The 17,206-nt window shown below is 43.3% G+C and overlaps 1 protein-coding gene across 4 annotated transcripts in view; it reads left to right on the forward strand.

Moving 5' to 3' along the window:
- PTPRB (protein tyrosine phosphatase receptor type B) overlaps positions 1-17,206 on the forward strand; it is a 120,179-nt gene that overhangs the window by 75,245 nt on the left and 27,728 nt on the right. For all 4 annotated transcript variants that reach the window (XR_001105522.3, XM_012441335.3, XM_012441336.3 and 1 more), the window contains 6 exons: positions 2,470-2,733; positions 4,627-4,890; positions 5,912-6,193; positions 10,403-10,681; positions 11,245-11,394; positions 13,551-13,794. Coding sequence is in view for 3 of the 4 variants with exons in the window: in XM_012441335.3 (XP_012296758.2) it covers positions 2,470-2,733; positions 4,627-4,890; positions 5,912-6,193; positions 10,403-10,681; positions 11,245-11,394; positions 13,551-13,794 (1,483 nt within the window). In the remaining variant the exon portion in view is untranslated. The remainder of the gene's footprint in view (positions 1-2,469; positions 2,734-4,626; positions 4,891-5,911; positions 6,194-10,402; positions 10,682-11,244; positions 11,395-13,550; positions 13,795-17,206) is intronic.

A 17,206-nucleotide genomic window follows, 5' to 3' on the forward strand; every position in this document is an offset into this window, starting at 1 on the left:
TCTCATCCTCTAAAGAGGTGACTGACAAGACAGACACATGGACAAATAATGGCAATTCATTGTGATAAAAAGTACATATAAGAGAGGGATGTCTGGCGTTCAGGGAAGCATGAAGTTCAGGTGGAATTGGGAGATCTTCATAAAAGTGATGTTTCAGTACTGTCATGAAGGATTCTCCACATGGAGAGAAGGTACAATACTTTGTATAGACAGCCTGTCCTGTGCAAAGGCCAGGAGGTACGAACAGGAGAAAGGAGAAGTTGTGGGTGGCTGAAATGTGTGTTGCATGGTGGAAAGGTGAGGCTGAAAGCCAGATTAGACCCAAATTAGAGGGTGCCTGGTAGTCTTCCTCAGGAGGCTTTTTCTTTATCCTGTAAGCAATACAAATTTTTTAGCCAGAGAGTAATTGTTTTAATAAAAAGTTGTACCTTTAGAAAGAGAAATCAAAGCGCATGGGGGAATTGTTTGAGTGGAAATGAATCGGAGGTGAGATCCACCTATTAATTCATTTATTATTGAGTACCTACTATAGGTTAGGCACTGTTCTAACTGCTAGATATACAGAAGTGAATAAAAATTCCCCATGGTCATTATGCTTATAATCTAGTGGGAAAGAAAGTCAATAAACAAAATAAGTAAAAGATATAGGAGGTTGGGTGGTAATAAAGACTAAGAAGGAAATTAAATCAGGAAAGTGGGATAGCAAGAGTTGGGGCTTGTAATTTTATCTATTTATTATTTTTTATTTTTGGAGACAGAGTCTCGCTCTGGCACCCAAGCTGGAGTGTATTAGGACAATCTCAGTTCCCTGCAACCTCTTTCTCCTGGGCTCAAATGAACCTGCCATCTCAGCCTCCCAAGTAGTTGGGACTTCAGGCATGAACCACCATGCCCAGCTAATTTTTGTATTTTCTTGTAGAGACAGGGTTTCTCCATGTTGCCTAGGCTGGTCTCGCACTCCTAGGCTCAAGAGATCCACCTGCCTCAGCCTCTCAAAGTGTTGGGATCACAGGTATGAGCCACCACACCTGGTCAAGGGGCTTACAATTTTTTTTGTTTTTTGAGACAGAGTCTCCCTCTGTTGCCCAAGCTGGAGTGCAGTGGTGCAGTCTCAGCTCACCACAACTTCTACTTCCCGGAATCAAGAAATTCTCCTGCCTCAGCCTCCCGAGTAGAGTAGCTGGGACTACAGGTGCGCACCACCACATCCGGCTAATTTTTGTATTTTTAGTAAAGATGGGATTTCACCATGTTGGCCAAGCTGGTCTTGAACTCCTGACCTCAGATGATCCACCCTTCTCAGCCTCCCTAAGTGTTGAGATTATAGGCATGAGCTGCCATGCCTGGCCGGGGCTTACAATTTTAGATAGCACAGTCCCCAAAGACTTCATTGAGGCAGTGACATTTGAGTATAAATCTGAAAGAAATGAGAAAGTCATGCAAATATTTGCGTATTTCTAAGTGGAGATAATGGCAAGGCAAAGAACCCGAGTGGGTGTGTGTCTGACCTGCTGGAGGAACAGTAAAGAGGCCCATATGGCTGGAACAGAGTGAGCGAGAATGAGAGTAGGAGGATGCAGTTGAACAGGTATGGGGGTCATGACATGACTGCAGTCACAGGATGATAAGGACCAATAGCTGAACGAATGCAGGGGCCCTGGTGAAGAATAGCGGATATGATAAGAAATATTTTTGCATTAGCTGAGGTGGTGCTTGGGGGCTGAGCAGATTATAGAAAGAGGAACAGAAGATTCCAGAGTTTCTACCTGGGATGTTCGGTAGAAGATGATGCCATTAATTGAGACAAAAGAAGCAGGAGGAGAGAGGGCAGGCAAAAATCCAGAGTCCAGTCGTGTATTGAGTTTGAGATGTCTGAATGACTTGCAGAGAGAGGGGACCGTGGGCATTTGGAAATATGGATTTGAGCTCAGAAGAGAAGCAAGCTGGACCTAAAAAGATCTGGACCAGAATGTTAGTTAAAGCCATAAACTGAATGAGACTGATTGCTCAGCTAGTGCTGTAGAATATGGAGGAAAGAAAGGATGCATCCATGGGAAATAACAACTCGTAAGGGCTTGGCAAAAGGAGAGGAGAAAGCAGAGAGCCTGAGAAAGAGCATTTGGGGTGGAAGAAAGAGAACTCATGTGAAATCAAGACAGATGTCCTGTTCTGTTTCTACTGGCATCTTAAGCCTTCTGAGGAATCAGGCAGCATCTGTGCCAGCAGGCAAGGAGGCAGTTTCTAGCAGCACTTGACCTTGCCAAGAGGTAGCACGGAAGTCCAAAAGGGGTTGCAAAATTCTAACATGAAGCTTTTTGTAAAATGCTTTTGGCTTTTCCTATTGTTTCTGTTTCCCGAATCACTGAATCCAACTCCCTCTTTCTGTTTGCTTTTCCCTTTCTTTCCCACCTGCCCCCTTCTCCTCACTGCATTTCCCTCCCTCATTCTCTTGCTCCTGTCCTTTTCCAGTCCCAGCAGCTGTCACAGATCTGAGGATCACAGAGAACTCCACCAGGCACCTGTCCTTCCGCTGGACCGCCTCAGAGGGGGAGCTCAGCTGGTACAACATCTTTTTGTACAACCCAGATGGGAATCTCCAGGAGAGAGCGCAAGTTGACCCGCAAGTTCAGAGCTTCTCTTTCCAGAACTTGCTACAAGGCAGAATGTATAAAATGGTGATTGTAACTCACAGTGGGGAGCTGTCTAATGAGTCTTTCATATTTGGTAGAACAGGTAAGACCAAGACCCAACCAGTAATGAATAGCGGGGGAATTGTCCGGGTATTCACTGGCTTTTCCTTGGTTGGTCCGTAGTTTCCTGTTCTATTCAGGATGTAGCTTTATATGCAGTTTGTGACTTTCAGGCTGTTTGACACTAAACCGCACCTTTGATTACGTGTGAATAATTTGTGGCCAGTTTTTGCAATGGCTTCTGCTCTTTTGCCTCCACTTGTTTACTTCCTAGGGTTTGATTAAAAATGAATGTGGTTCCTCCTCTTGCCATCAAACTGACAAGAGGGTTGTAACCCATTGTAGTTTAATTCAAGCTTTCTAACAAGAAATGGATGGAGAGGAGACCAGGACTAGAGAAGGGCAAACACAAATTCCACAAACAGGCAGTGACTGCTGTGAAATGGAAACAGCACGAGATGAAATGAAAGCACAGAGTTCCAGGAAGGTGAGAGACATCTCCCTGGGCTGCAAATAAGAAACAGAATTTACCCTTTTCCCATAACTTGAGTCCTTTATCTCCTACTCAATTTCTTTTTTTTTTGTTTGTTTGGTTTTCTGAGACAAGTGCTCGCTCTTTTGCCCAGGCTGGAGTGTAGTGACATCATCATGGCTCACTGCAGCCTCGACCTCCTGGGCTCAAGTGATCCTCTCACTTCAGCCTCCCGAGTAGCTGGGACTATTAGCATATGCCACCACACAGGACAAACTTGTAATTTTTTAATTTTTATTTTTTGTAGAGATGGGGGTCTCCCTATATTGCCCAGGCTGATCTTGAACTCCTGGGCTAAAGCAGTCCTCTTCCTTGACCTCCCAAAGTGCTGGAATTAGAGGCCTGAGCCACCATGCCCAGCCTACCTATACAATTCTTTTTTCTCGTTTGACAGTAGTTTTTAGGTGCTCTTCTGTACCAGGCACATGGCCCACTGCTGGAATATGACAGTGAACAAGACAGTCAAGGGCCCTGCCCTCGGAGAACTCTGCAGTAGCAGGAAGGGGAGAGGACCAGGACAGATCATCCAAGGGAGATGATTTGGGAATGCCTTAAATTCTATGAAAAAAAAAAGATGAGTCATGATAGTGACTTGGCAGGACAAGCAACTGCTTTAGACAGGAGAAGGCATTTCAGCAGAGCCCTAAAGGTGAGGGGAGCCATGTATTCCAAGGGCACCCAACAGAAGTTCTCAGTTGGTCTTTTGAAAGGAGTGAAAAAGAACAAGCCTAAACCACAAATAGAATTGCCTAGATGTATCATTTCCGAGGCAACCTGCCCTTTGCACATCTTTCCTTACCTGCTCATCAGTGCTTAAAGGTCCCTCAATGTGGCAACAGTCTTCACTCTCCAAAGAATAGCAAAGCTATTGGGATGGGTGGCAGCATGACTAATCTGTACAATGATAGGAGTGACTGCTAACACTTCTCTTCCTAAATGAAGTTGTATTAATACAGATTTTATAAGAAAGAGCACAAGAGAACCGAGAACCCAAAGGAGGGTGGAGAAGACATAAAGAGACCCAGAGAGGGTGTTATGGGATGGTGGCTGCAGTGAGATAGGCCACACTGGGTGGAGCTGGAACCTTGTATGCACATTTTCTGAGCCTTTTTTATGAGCTAAGTGACAATGATTTATTGATCATTTATGAAGATATCATTTTACATGTTTATCAGGGCACATGTGGCAAGCATCTAGAAGTCACCACCTGTTTTGTTTTGTTTTAATTTGCACTGTATCTCTAGTCCATATGTCCCTAAAGGTAAATGGCCTGAAATGTAGGCAAGATCTGACTACAATATGTACAACTCACCCATAGGCCCAGCATAGCACATATTCCCACCCGTGGGCCAAAATGCCTTTGCTTCTCTTTTACTCTCAGTAAGAATTTTTCTTCTGTTTAAGTTCCAGCCTCCGTGAGTCATCTCAGGGGGTCCAATCGGAACATGACAGACAGCCTTTGGTTCAGCTGGAGTCCAGCCTCTGGGGACTTTGACTTTTATGAGCTGATTCTCTATAATCCCAATGGCACAAAGAAGGAAAACTGGAAAGACAAGCACCTGACGGAGTGGCGGTTTCACGGCCTTGTTCCCGGAAGGAAGTACACACTGTGGGTGGTAACTCACAGTGGAGATCTCAGCAATAAAGTCACAGCGGAGAGCAGAACAGGTGAGAAGCCCAGGTGCCAATAGCCAAGAGATGGTGGGAAGTAGCTTCCAGAGACACATTTTAATTATGGTTCTAATGACAAGAGATAAAGCCAATGATATACCCGGTGCTAGCCCCTGAACTTGGGAAGGGACTGTGGTATAAAAGATAAAGGACAAGGCTTTGGTCCAAAAGAGCTAAGTCCTTAGCTAAGCTCTGTGAATCTGGGCAAGTCACTAAGCATCGCTAGGCCTCAGTTCTCTTATCTGCAAAGTGGGGATAATCATGTACATCATCACTGCATGGCTATCCCCAGTGCTTCCTAACTGTTTTTATGTCATGGGCATACATAGACACCTGTTGCCACCCTGGGGTTAATCAACAAGGCTATCTGCAATTGGATATCATTGTGGATCTCAGCCCTATACCCCAAAATCTGATGAAATTAATACCTTCATACATTTGTAACCCATTTGGGGCAGACTCATGCTCCACAGCACCCTGGTAAGGAAGAACTGACTATTAATGTTTAAGAAAAGTACATGAGACTTGGCCCAGTGGCTCACACCTGTAATCCCAGTGCTTTGGGAGGCCAAGGTGGGCAGATCATTCGAGGTCAGGAGTTCGAGAGCAGCCTGGCCAACATGAGGAAACTCCGTCTCTACTAAAAATACAAAAATTAGCCAGACATAGTAGTGGATGCCTGCAATCCCAGCTACTTGGGAGGCTGAGGTGCCTGTAATCCCAGCTGCCTGGGAGGCAGACGTTGCAGTGAACCAAGATCACACCACCTCACTTCAACCTGGGCAGCAAGAGCAAAATTCTGTCTCAAAAAAAAAGAAAAGAAAATACATAAAATGCTTGAGGACAATGCCTTACACATAATAAAAACTATTAATGAAAGTTCCTGCTACTATATTATTATCATATTACCTCTTCCTACAAAGCACATTAAAAGTGTGTCTGACGTTGCTCACAATCTTATTTGTCTGTGTTATGGCGTGGATGTGATTATGTGGTTTTCACTTTCTCCTACATTCAGCTCCAAGTCCTCCCAGTCTTATGTCATTTGCTGACATTGCAAACACATCCTTGGCCATCACATGGAAGGGGCCCCCAGACTGGACAGAATACAACGACTTTGAGCTGCAGTGGTTGCCGAGAGATGCACTTACTGTCTTCAACCCCTACAACAACAGAAAATCAGAAGGACGCATTGTGTATGGTCTTCGTCCGGGGAGATCCTATCAATTCAGTGTCAAGACTGTCAGTGGTGATTCCTGGAAAACTTACAGCAAACCAATTTTTGGATCTGTGAGGACAAGTATGACATGTTTTGCTACTCTTGATTCTCAAATGGAATGAGAGGAAGTATATGTTCAACATCTTACTCAAATTGGGTGTGGTTTAAATCCATATTTTTACATGGGATTGGTTAGATTTGAATTTAGGCAGAAGTCTGTGTAGATTTGTTCATTCATTCAACATTAACAACTACGGACAATAAAGAAATAATCTCTCTCTGCCTTCATGGGGCTTACAATTAGGTGGGACGTACTATGTGTAAATAGACAATGTATTTTGGGTGTGATGAGGGAAGTAAATGATACTGTAGAGACACTGGTTGGGTAATCTGACCCAATACTAGAGAACTTTGTGGAAAAGGAAACATCCAAATTGAAACCTAAAGGGAGAAATTCACCAGGTAGAGGTGGGACAAGAAGTGGAGAATATTCCAGGTAGAGAGAATAAAATGTTCCAAGATTAGAGAGGAGGGAGAAAGGAAGATCTACTAATAGGGGAACAGAAAGAAGTTTATTTGGCCAGAGCATAAAAGGTGAGGATTAAGGGAATCAGATCATAAAATGTTTTGTATTCCATGATAACGACTTTGAACTTCATTTTGAACCAACTGGAGTCATTCAATTTCAGCAGAGATACCATAATCATTATTTACACTTTAGAAAGTTACTCTGGGTACAGTGTAGAGAATAGAATGAAAGAGGCAAAACTAGAAGCAGAGGGATCATAGTCAGGACATACTGATGTATGTCCCTTAGATAAAAACACTTCGACGGCTGGGCGCAGTGGCTTACGCCTGTAATCCCAGCACTTTGGGAGGCCAAGGCGGGTGGATCACCTGAGGGTCAGGAGTTCGAGACCAGCCTGGGTAACATGGTGAAACCCCATTTCTACTAAAAATACAAAAAATTAGCTGGGCGTGGTGGCATGCGCCTGTAATCCCAGCTACTCAGGAGGCTGAGGCAGAAGAATTGCTTGAACCCAGGAGGCGGAGGTTGCAGTGAGCCGGTATCTCACCATTGCACTCCAGTTTAGGCAACGAGAGCAAAACTCCATCTCAAAAACAAACAAAAAAACTTCAATGACGAAGCATATACCAATTTCTTCCCAAAGACATTTTGGGTTAGATACTATCACCCTCAAACAAAGAAAAGTTTTCAGTGTAGGAACTTTAATCCAAATATTTATGTTTCAATAATACCCAGTATAAGTAGCTTCCAGGATCAGATCAGATAGTTTTTGGTTGTTAGTAAAATACATAGCTGAAAGTTAGAAATTTAAGCACGTAGTTATTTTTTAATAAGCAATACTATAATAGGTATAACTTTTATGCCCCATTGTATCCGAAGAGCAGTTATTTGTGTGTCAAGAGAAATACGTGAAAAAGAACTAAGAGTCTGAGTTTATGGCAAGCTCAGGATGAGTTTTCAGTGGCTGACTGTGGGCTGTCTTCATGAAATCTGTTGAGCAGAACATGCTGCACTGGTTACCAGACCCAGGGAAGGACTCTAAACACTTCTGCCCATTGCCTCTGGTATTAGAGTTGCCAGGGAAACACAATGCAAACCCTGGATGGAACAAAGCTTTCCTTACATAGAGAGGAGACAGAGTAAGATCAGCCTCAACAGTATGCATCAGTCCTCCACGGCCAGCGGCAGTGGTTGCCCGGAGATGCACCTGCTGTCTTCAACCCTGACAACAACAGAAAACAGAAGGGCACATCGTGTATGGTCTCTCCCAGCAGTAAATGCAGGGCAGTTGGCTAAGTGCACCCCTCTCTGGCCACAGTAGAAGGACCCTGTCCTGTCTCCTCAGAGGACAGCTATAGCATAGGTGTTAGCCATCTGCCATGTGACCCACATGCTTAAGCAGAACAAAAGAGCCTACACTGAGCTTGCAACAGGGAAAGATACTCCCACACAAGGCGGTAAGCCCAGCACAGGTTGTGTAGGCTCTCAATGTCTTGATAAGGAAGTATCTTCAAACCTCAAAGGCTATTTCTTATACAGCCAAATGGGAGTCGATAGACTAAGACTGCCTCTCCCAACAGCCTCACATGTGCTCGGTTTAAGAGCTCATACAACTCTGTTAGAGGCTGGGCTTTTAGATCACAACTGGACTGTTGTATTCAGTCCTGCATGCCAGAATTTAAGTGAGGCACTTACCAAATGGGGGTACGCCCTGGAGGCAAAAACTGGCATGAAGAGGGCTCAGTGCTGTGTTTTAAGAGGAATGATGACTGGTGGAACTTGTTATATTTTTCTTTTTCAAGGATTGTATTCATTAGGATTGGGTGAGGCTGTAGGTAACAGAAAATCCAAAATCGCAGATGTTTAAATGGAATAGAAGTTTATAATTTTGATGTAAAATCATTCCAGTACTCAGTTTCTCACAAATATGCTTCAATCATGATGAATGATTTGGAGTTCTCAATTTTCTACCATCCCATTCCTGGCAGCTCCTCCTTTGGTACGTGGGTCTGTGGTTTTCACGACGTAGAAAGCCTCTTTCTTGATATCTTGGCAGGATGTCATTTCTGCCTTACAGCTTTTACTAACTCCTGTTGATCACTAATAGCCAGCAGCTGAAAGTTGTGTGTCACCCCACATAGCACTTTCTCTCCCCATTTCTTCTGGTACCTTTTCTTTCTACCTTGTGTTATGGCTATTTTGGACTCATTTCCATTCCTGGAGGTGAGAGCTAATGTCTTATTTACCACTGCACTGCTCACAGTCCCCAGAAGAGCACCTGGCAGATAGTAGGTACTTGTTTCTTTCTACACTTTAAAGATTTCACTCCACTCTCCTTTTGTTTGCATGGCTTCTGAGGATGACATAATTCTTACCTTTGCTCCTCTAGCGGTATAAGTTCTTTTTCCCCCTCTGGCTTCTTTCAGGAATTTTTCGTTATCTTTGATTTTCTGTAGTTTGAAAATGATATTCCTAGGCATAGTTTTTTTTTGGCATATATCCTGCTTGGTGTTTTCTGAGCTTCCTGGATCTGTGGTTGGTGTCTAACATTTATTTGTGGGAAATTCTTAGTCATTCTTATTTCCAATATTTCTTCTGTTCCTCTCTTTTCCTGGTATTCCCATTTTGTGTAGGATACACCTTTTGTGGTTAATCCATGGTCCGTGGATATTCTGTCCTGCTTTTCAGTCTTTGTTTTCTTTGCTTTTCAGTTTGGGAGGTCTCTATAAATATATCCTCAGGCTCAAAGACTTTCCTCAGCCACGTGTAACCTATTAATAAGTCCATCAAGGCATTCTTCATTTCTGTCACAGTGTTCTGATCTCCAGCATTTCTTTTTGGTTCTTCCTTAGGACTTTCATCTCTCTGCTTACATCACCCACCTGTTCTTGAATGTTGCCTACTTCCTCCATTAGAGCCCTTACCATATTAGCGATTGTCGTTTTAAATTCCTGGTCTGATTGTTCCAACATTCCTGCCATATCTGACTCGGCATCCTTGTTCTGGATTCTGGATCCTTGTTCAGTCTCTTCAAGCTCTATCTTTTTTCCTTCAGTAGGCCTGGTAATTTTTTCTTGATAGCTGGGTATGATGTGCTAGGTAAAAGGAACTGCTGTAGATTGGTGTTTGGTGAGGCAATGATGAAACAGAGGGGAGGAGAAGTGCTCTCTGGTCTCTGATTAGGTCTAGTCTTTTAACAAGCCTATGCCTCCAGGCTGTGAACGTCGCAGGTTCTTCTCAGCAAGCCCTACCCCGATCTGAGGTGGGCAGCATGGTTGAAGTGGCTGGGGCTGGGTTGTCCCCCTTGCCCAGGTCAGTTCGGCTCTGATAAAACCCAGCAGGTTAGGCTTTGGTTAGTTGCCCATCAAGGGCAGAGTGCTCTAGGGCGTTTCAAAACAATTCTTTTGTTCCCTGCTTTCAGAAGCACAGGGGGATTTTTCTTTGATATTTACTGTGAGAACCTGGTTGAGCTCCTGGAGCTAAAACTCACAGAAGTGTGGAGGGCCCCATAACTAGATCTTCTGGAGTCTTGAACTGTTACTCAGACTTGTCCGCTCTTGTCCTCCAGTTTTTCCTACCCCAGCCCTAGTTCCCTGGGAGATCTGTACTCATGTGTCTCTGCTCAGGTGAGACACGACACTCTGTATTTGCCTGTCTGCCCCTCCTATACCTAGATCCCAGAGCTAGTTGGACCCAAAGGAGCTGGAAAAAAAAAATTCTTTCAGAGTTCTGAAAAGTGTCGGCTCCTCTGTCTCCTTTAGAGCCTGACAAGATACAAAACCTGCATTGCCGGCCTCAGAACTCCACAGCCATTGCCTGTTCTTGGATCCCTCCCGATTCTGACTTTGATGGTTATAGTATTGAATGCCGGAAAATGGACACCCAAGAAGTTGAGTTTTCTAGAAAACTGGAGAAAGAAAAATCTCTGCTCAACATCATGATGCTAGTGCCCCATAAGAGGTACCTGGTATCCATCAAAGTGCAGTCGGCCGGCATGACCAGCGAGGTGGTTGAAGACAGCACTATCACAATGATAGACCGTAAGTGTCCCTGGAGTTGTGCACGGAGCCTCCTGTCACTGAGTGAAGGGGCTGTGCACCTTTCTCTATCACATCCATCACCGCTATTCACTTGCATACAGCTCACTTTTGCATAAGCCTATCTGATTGCTACTTGGGGAGGAGGACTTAAAAGCCTCCATGAAATAGAAACATTTTTCTGGGTAAAGTACCCAGACAGCAAACAAGTTAGACGATCTCAAGGTACCTGAATGAGTTAGTATTTAAATAGATCACTTTGCCTCATATAGTTAGAGCTATAATGGAGCTCTTAAGCAATTTGAAGCCACAACTTCAGGAAATTCTGCTGAAGAGCTGCCTCTTTCATTATGTTTAATGTGCCACTGGCAAATCACTTCCTCTGCCTGTTTTCCTTCAGGAGAGGGGGAAGAGTTTCTTGATTACAGCATTAAACACAGGCACACGCTCACACACACACACAGTCTGATGCAAGAGAGTAGAATCCTTCATTTCACTAAGTGTTGTTTATGCTGTGAAGGCAGAGTTGTGACCCCTCTTGGTTCCTTCCCCACCTCTTTTTCCAGGCCCCCCTCCTCCACCCCCCCACATTCGTGTGAATGAAAAAGATGTGCTAATTAGCAAATCTTCCATCAACTTTACTGTCAACTGCAGCTGGTTCAGCGACACCAATGGAGCTGTGAAATACTTCACAGTGGTGGTGAGAGAGGCTGATGGTAAGTTACCATGAGTTAACTCCACTCTGAGACACAGAATTGCTTTCTCAAAGGTCCTGTGGGAGATCTTTCTGTAACAAGATTTCAAGAAACTTAAGTAGAAAATGTTTGTCTCGTTCAGCCTTATCTCTGCTGGATACAGGGAGATGTAAGAAAAAGCTGCTCAAAGGCTCTTTGGGCAGTAAAGCCTGTTATCCTCTGGGTTTAATTATTAAATGGAAGGATAATAGCAACCACAATGATGATAACAATAACCATCATTTATTGAGCCCTTGCTATGTGCCATTCACTATTGGAAGTGCACTGCATGTAATGCCTTATTCAGCCCTCTTCACTACTGGGTCAGTCTCATTCACTACTCTTTTTGTTCTGCCGTTAAACACTAATAGGCCTCAACTGTCTTCACTCCTCCCTGTCCCAATACCTCATCTGATCATAACACTTGCAAACCACCCACCAAGTCACAAAAATAACCAAAAGCTTAAAAGAAGAAAAAGATGTTCATGAGAAACATTTTTCCCTTCTCCACTGAATTTTGAATCGTATGTTTCATTCTTTGGTTTTCTAAATTATTCAATACCTACCTAATTCCTACAGATAAGACAAAGTCTAGGGAATAGTTATCACAACATCCCATACAACTACTGAGTATGAGCTTTCAAGCTTATTAAATCAGCATTTGTCAAACCACTTGTAAGAGTGTTGCATTTGGGGCACACCTGTCCGTGTATGTATGTGCCATTGAGGTCTTGTGTGTTATTTCTCCAAAAGTGATGCTTTTGCCTGGAATAACATTAATATAGTTTACCTTTCTTTTATATCTTTATACTGTTTAAGGTGCTGCATGAGGTTCTTAAGCATCCCTGATAATTATGACCCATTTGTGGGTAAGGGGGAAACTTGAAACCTGACAAACTCTGGGGCAGTTTCTAGGCTCACAGGTATTTTAGGCTCACATATCTAACAGTCTATGTGTTTTCACAGTTTATTTAATTGTACTAAATCTGGTTATGGACAATTAATTAAATAATTTCAAGGGTCAGCGGTATGTCCCAGATTTCCTCATACCACATAATTGAAGATAAATTGGTGAACTATGGAAAGACTTTAGACTTTGTTAGACTGCAGTGAAGACAATGTTTTACGACATGCATGTAAGATAGTAACCAAAAAAGTCACACCCCAGAAAGTAGCCTTGCGTTCCCCAGCCAGATAGGTTTCTATTACTGATGTCCATGGAGATGGGCTGTGATTTCCCGGTTATCTAAGATAACAATCCACCTCTCATAAATGCCATTTATAGTATATAGACTCATGCTAAAGACAACATTCCTTTTTAACTACTGCCAACAAAATATTTCTAAGACCCACTTATGAGCAAATCTTATTAAACAAGAGTCCAGGATGCTATGATAAACCCCCATTACACCCCTCCTTGAAGCTCATTGTAAATAGCATCTGATCTCTATAATATTTATCTTCCTACTTACGCTTTTCTCTAGCCAACATCAAAACTGGTTTGCAGTGCCAAGACACACAGCAGGCTGGGTGGACAGGAGAAGAGTTCTGGGAAGTGCTCTGAGTAAGGGGCCGAATTTGGACCAGGATTAAACTGTACTCAAGATAACAGAGAGCCACACACAGAGCAATGAGTAAACTAAGCATGGCATGTGGAGCGCCCCTTGTGGGATGACTACTCTGGCCTAGGACATGATTTCTCTTATCTGTTTCCTATTTCCCAGGTCATAGGGGTTTCCTTATTAGCTCAACTACAATGGTTATTGGCAGAGAGTTTATCAAGTGGGTTGACTCACAATGGGAGTTGGCCAGCACTCTGGAGTTGTGAGACGTGCTATCATTTAATGCAATGATCTACCCTCATTTTATTTCTTAGGAAAATGATGAGCTATATGTGTGTGTTTGTATGTGTGTGTGTATTTTATAGACACAGTATTTATTTTTATGTATTTTAGAAAAAGTGAATTAAAATTTATTAGGAGAATTTTACATCGTCCTTTGAGATCGCAGAATCTGTACTTTGGAAATGGCCAGAGATAATGGATGAGGAGGCAGCCGTAGAAACCTAATTTTAAATCACTGTGAAATCACTTAAGTCACAAGACAGGCGGTCTTTAACTGTGGGTTTTCTCCTCCAGGCAGTGATGAGCTGAAGCCAGAACAACAGCACCCTCTCCCTTCCTACCTGGAATACAGGCACAATGCTTCCATTCGGGTGTATCAGACTAATTATTTTGCCAGCAAATGTGCCGAAAATCCTGACAGCAACTCCAAGAGTTTTAACATTAACCTTGGAGCAGAGATGGAGAGCCTAGGAGGAAAATGCGATCCCACTCAGCAAAAATTCTGTGATGGACCACTGAAACCACACACTGCCTACAGGTTAGATGTATTACCACTATTTTGCTAGAAGGGACATGCTACATTACTTAGCACTCAGCTGTCTGAGCATCTGATGCATGTGAGCTTCTATAGATTAATAACCTACGTTACAAGAGTACTCTGCATTTTCCTGGGTAATTTATAAAAGCTGGATTCCTGCCTCCACTTGCAGGTAATGTGTTTAAAGGGACTTCATCAATATGCAAAAGCTCCAGTACATTAATGGAAAAATTGAAGGTTTTTAATAGATTGTTCTTTCTTCTACAACTTTTTTTTTTTTTTTTTTTTTTTTTTTGAGATGGAGTCTGTTGCCCAGGCTGGAGTGCAGTGGCACCATCTTGGCTCACTGCAACCTCTGCGTCCCAGGTTCAAGCAGTTCTGCCTCAGCCTCTCGAGTAGCTGGGATTACAAGTACGCACCACCATGCCTGGCTAATTTTTGTCTTTTTAGTAGAGACAAGGTTTCACCATGTTGGCCAGGCTGGTCTCCAACTCCTGATCTGAAGTGATCCTCCTGCCTCAGCCTCCCAAAATACTGGGATTACAAGTGTGAGCCACCATGCCTGGCCCTTCTACAACTTTTTAAAATATGAGTCCAGTGCTTTACTTTGCTCATTATTGTGAAAATGTCCAATTAAAAAGACTGAGTTTAGGGAGATCTAAACAATATGAAGTTATGTCATCTGCTTATAATGCGAACTGAAATTATACTCACTTGTTTACCTTCTAAGGCATGTAAAGATGGAAGTGCTCTTTGGTCCAGACAGAATTCTGGAAGGCAGAGGAGGCCCCTGAATGAATGGGGACACCTTTTTTTCCCCACTGAGATGACAAATGAAAAGAAGCAGCTATTTGCCTTTGGCTCCAGGAAACATTACTGTAGCCACTAGGCTCTTCTGCCCTAGGAATTGGCGGTGCTCTTGCTCTGCAATGTGTTTTCAGAAAGCAGGTACATGTAGCATCCTAATCAGCATCCTCAAGAGAATGGGAACCGAGGCTACTGTGTAGGATATAGAGCTACAGACATCCAAGATTATTACTTCTGCAGAGGATGTAGCTTCTCTGTTGGGTGTTAGAAGAGCTGATACCTAACCAATATGGCAGTAAATTAGGTTTTCCATGGGCCATTGTCCATCTGGTTCATTGATGCTGAGGTCTTATTGATTCTCACATATTTGGAGTATCACTCCTAGGTCTCAGTAGAAAGAAAACTCTCCTGCCAGTTCCAAAAGGAGACTATGACATAGCATCATACCCGAGGAAGTTCTTAGCCCTCCCTCACATCAAAAAAGGCAGACAGATGTTTTTCCTGAAACAAAACACTCAGTTTTGGCAGGAACTCTGTATAGCTACCTTTGCCCAAGACTCACCAGATACTTGCTGCTGCCTCCCAGGCAAGGTCAGCACCTCCAGATTAAACACACACAAACTTTTTAGTGATATTTATTTCAAAAAGAGACCATATGTGCCTACCTGAAGGAAATGAGATTTCAGAAGAACAAAAGAGAAACATGAAAGATCAGAAAATCAGGATTTATCAGTTTCTATAAGAATCAAGAAATGCAGCCAGGCATGGTGGCTCATGACTGTAATCCCAACACTTTAGGAGGCCAGGGTGGGTGGATCACTTAAGATCAGGAGTTCGAGACCAGCCTGGCCAACATGGTGGAAACCCTGTCTCTACTAAAAATACAAAAATTGGCCTGGGCTGGTGGCACATGCCTGTAATCCCAGCTACTTGGGAGGCTGAGGCAGGAGAATCACTTGAACCCTGGAGGTGGAAGTTGCAGTGAGCTGAGATCATGCCACTGCACTCCAGCCTGGGTGACAGGACAAGACTCTGTCTCAAAAAAGAAAAAAAAAAAGAATTAAGAGATGCCTCAGCTCCTTGGTTACCTGGGCTCAAGGAAACATGAGCAAAAATCACCTAAGGACTATTTTCTCTTTTTGAGTTGGAAAATTGAGGCTGATCTTGTTTGTTTACTTACGGAGACGGAAGAGGTGAAGATAACTCATTACTAAATTTCAAAGAGAGAGAAAGAATAAGAAGCTGTAAAAACTGTATGTCCGGACCAGAGCCCAGCAATCTCCCAGCACCGATAGTAGCAGTGGAGGTCTTTGGAAGAGCCCCTGCATTTCCAGCTCTGCCACTTTTTAACTGTGTAACGTTGTAAGCAGCAGTTCAGTTCTCTAACCCTCACCTTCCTCACCTGCAAAGCACCATAAAGTTGTCCGGAGTAGTAGTCCTGAGTATGTGGCGGATCAAACCCAGTCATGTCCCTCCTAGATTAAGGTTTTCCTATTCAGTTACAAGAGCAAGAGCAGATTCCAGTACAGGGCACACTAAGCCCAGCTTTCTCCTGCCTGCCTCACCAGCTTTGTCTCCAACCATATTTGCTCCAGGGACCCACTGCTCTCTTACTACTCCTCAGTCCTTGGAGTTCCCTGAATGTGACACGGTTCTTTTATACGGCTGAGCCTTTGCATCTTTCACTCTCTTCACAATCTTTTCACTCAGATGCTTTCCACTCTTATCTGGCTGGCAAATTCTCCATACACTTCAAGAGCCAGCTCAACCCTCAGCCACCCACACTATACTGTCAACCCACAGCTGGGCGGTTGGATGCTCCATGAGCTCCACGTTCACATCCACAGCACACCCTCCATTCCTCCAATCCTACATTGACCAGTGCCTTTTAACCTTTTATTGAATTACCTTCCCTCTTCACTAGCCTGCAAGAGCTCACACTCCAACAAGGGAGACAGATGTGTCACTGGTTACAAAACAACATGGCAAGTACTTGGCACAAAAGACATGCTTGTGAAATGTTTATGAACAAATACGGGAATGAGCCAAGATGCTCTATGGAAGTAACACATTTGTGTTATGGCTTCATCATCTCTGTGTACTTACTCGTTTTCCAGAACACAGCTTTCCTATATTTCTCCAATATATATGTTTAGTTCAATCCTGTTAAAAGTATGCCAGACAGATAATGCTTGATGATAGGAGGTATAGTCTCCTAAAGCACATCAGAGAACCACGTGCAAATCAGTCTCTTGGGTGGTGGCTGCTGAACTCAGTCCATCAGAATTCTGCCTGTCTCGAGACGATCATCGTCATGTGACCCTCCTTGTTGTTAGGCATCCTTTTATCCAAAGGGAACAGGTGGACAGGAAATAGCATGGAAAAAGAAAAATTAGGGTTGAGAAGAAATGGGAAATGCCAGGTTTAGCTGATACGCAAGTTTATTGTATCAATGGATATAATGTGTTTTATTCATTGTTGGTTCCTGTTATTCATATGTATTATTCCATTGTTCCATATGGAAAGAGAAAGGGCAGATCATTATGGGGAGAGGGAGTTGGAAGGTTAGCAAAGTGTGGTCTGGTTTTGTTTTTATTCTAAATCG

This window comes from Aotus nancymaae, unplaced genomic scaffold, assembly GCF_030222135.1.
Source record: "Aotus nancymaae isolate 86718 unplaced genomic scaffold, 86718_ANA_hifiasm-v0.15.2.pri h1tg000016l, whole genome shotgun sequence".
NCBI lineage: Eukaryota > Metazoa > Chordata > Mammalia > Primates > Aotidae > Aotus > Aotus nancymaae.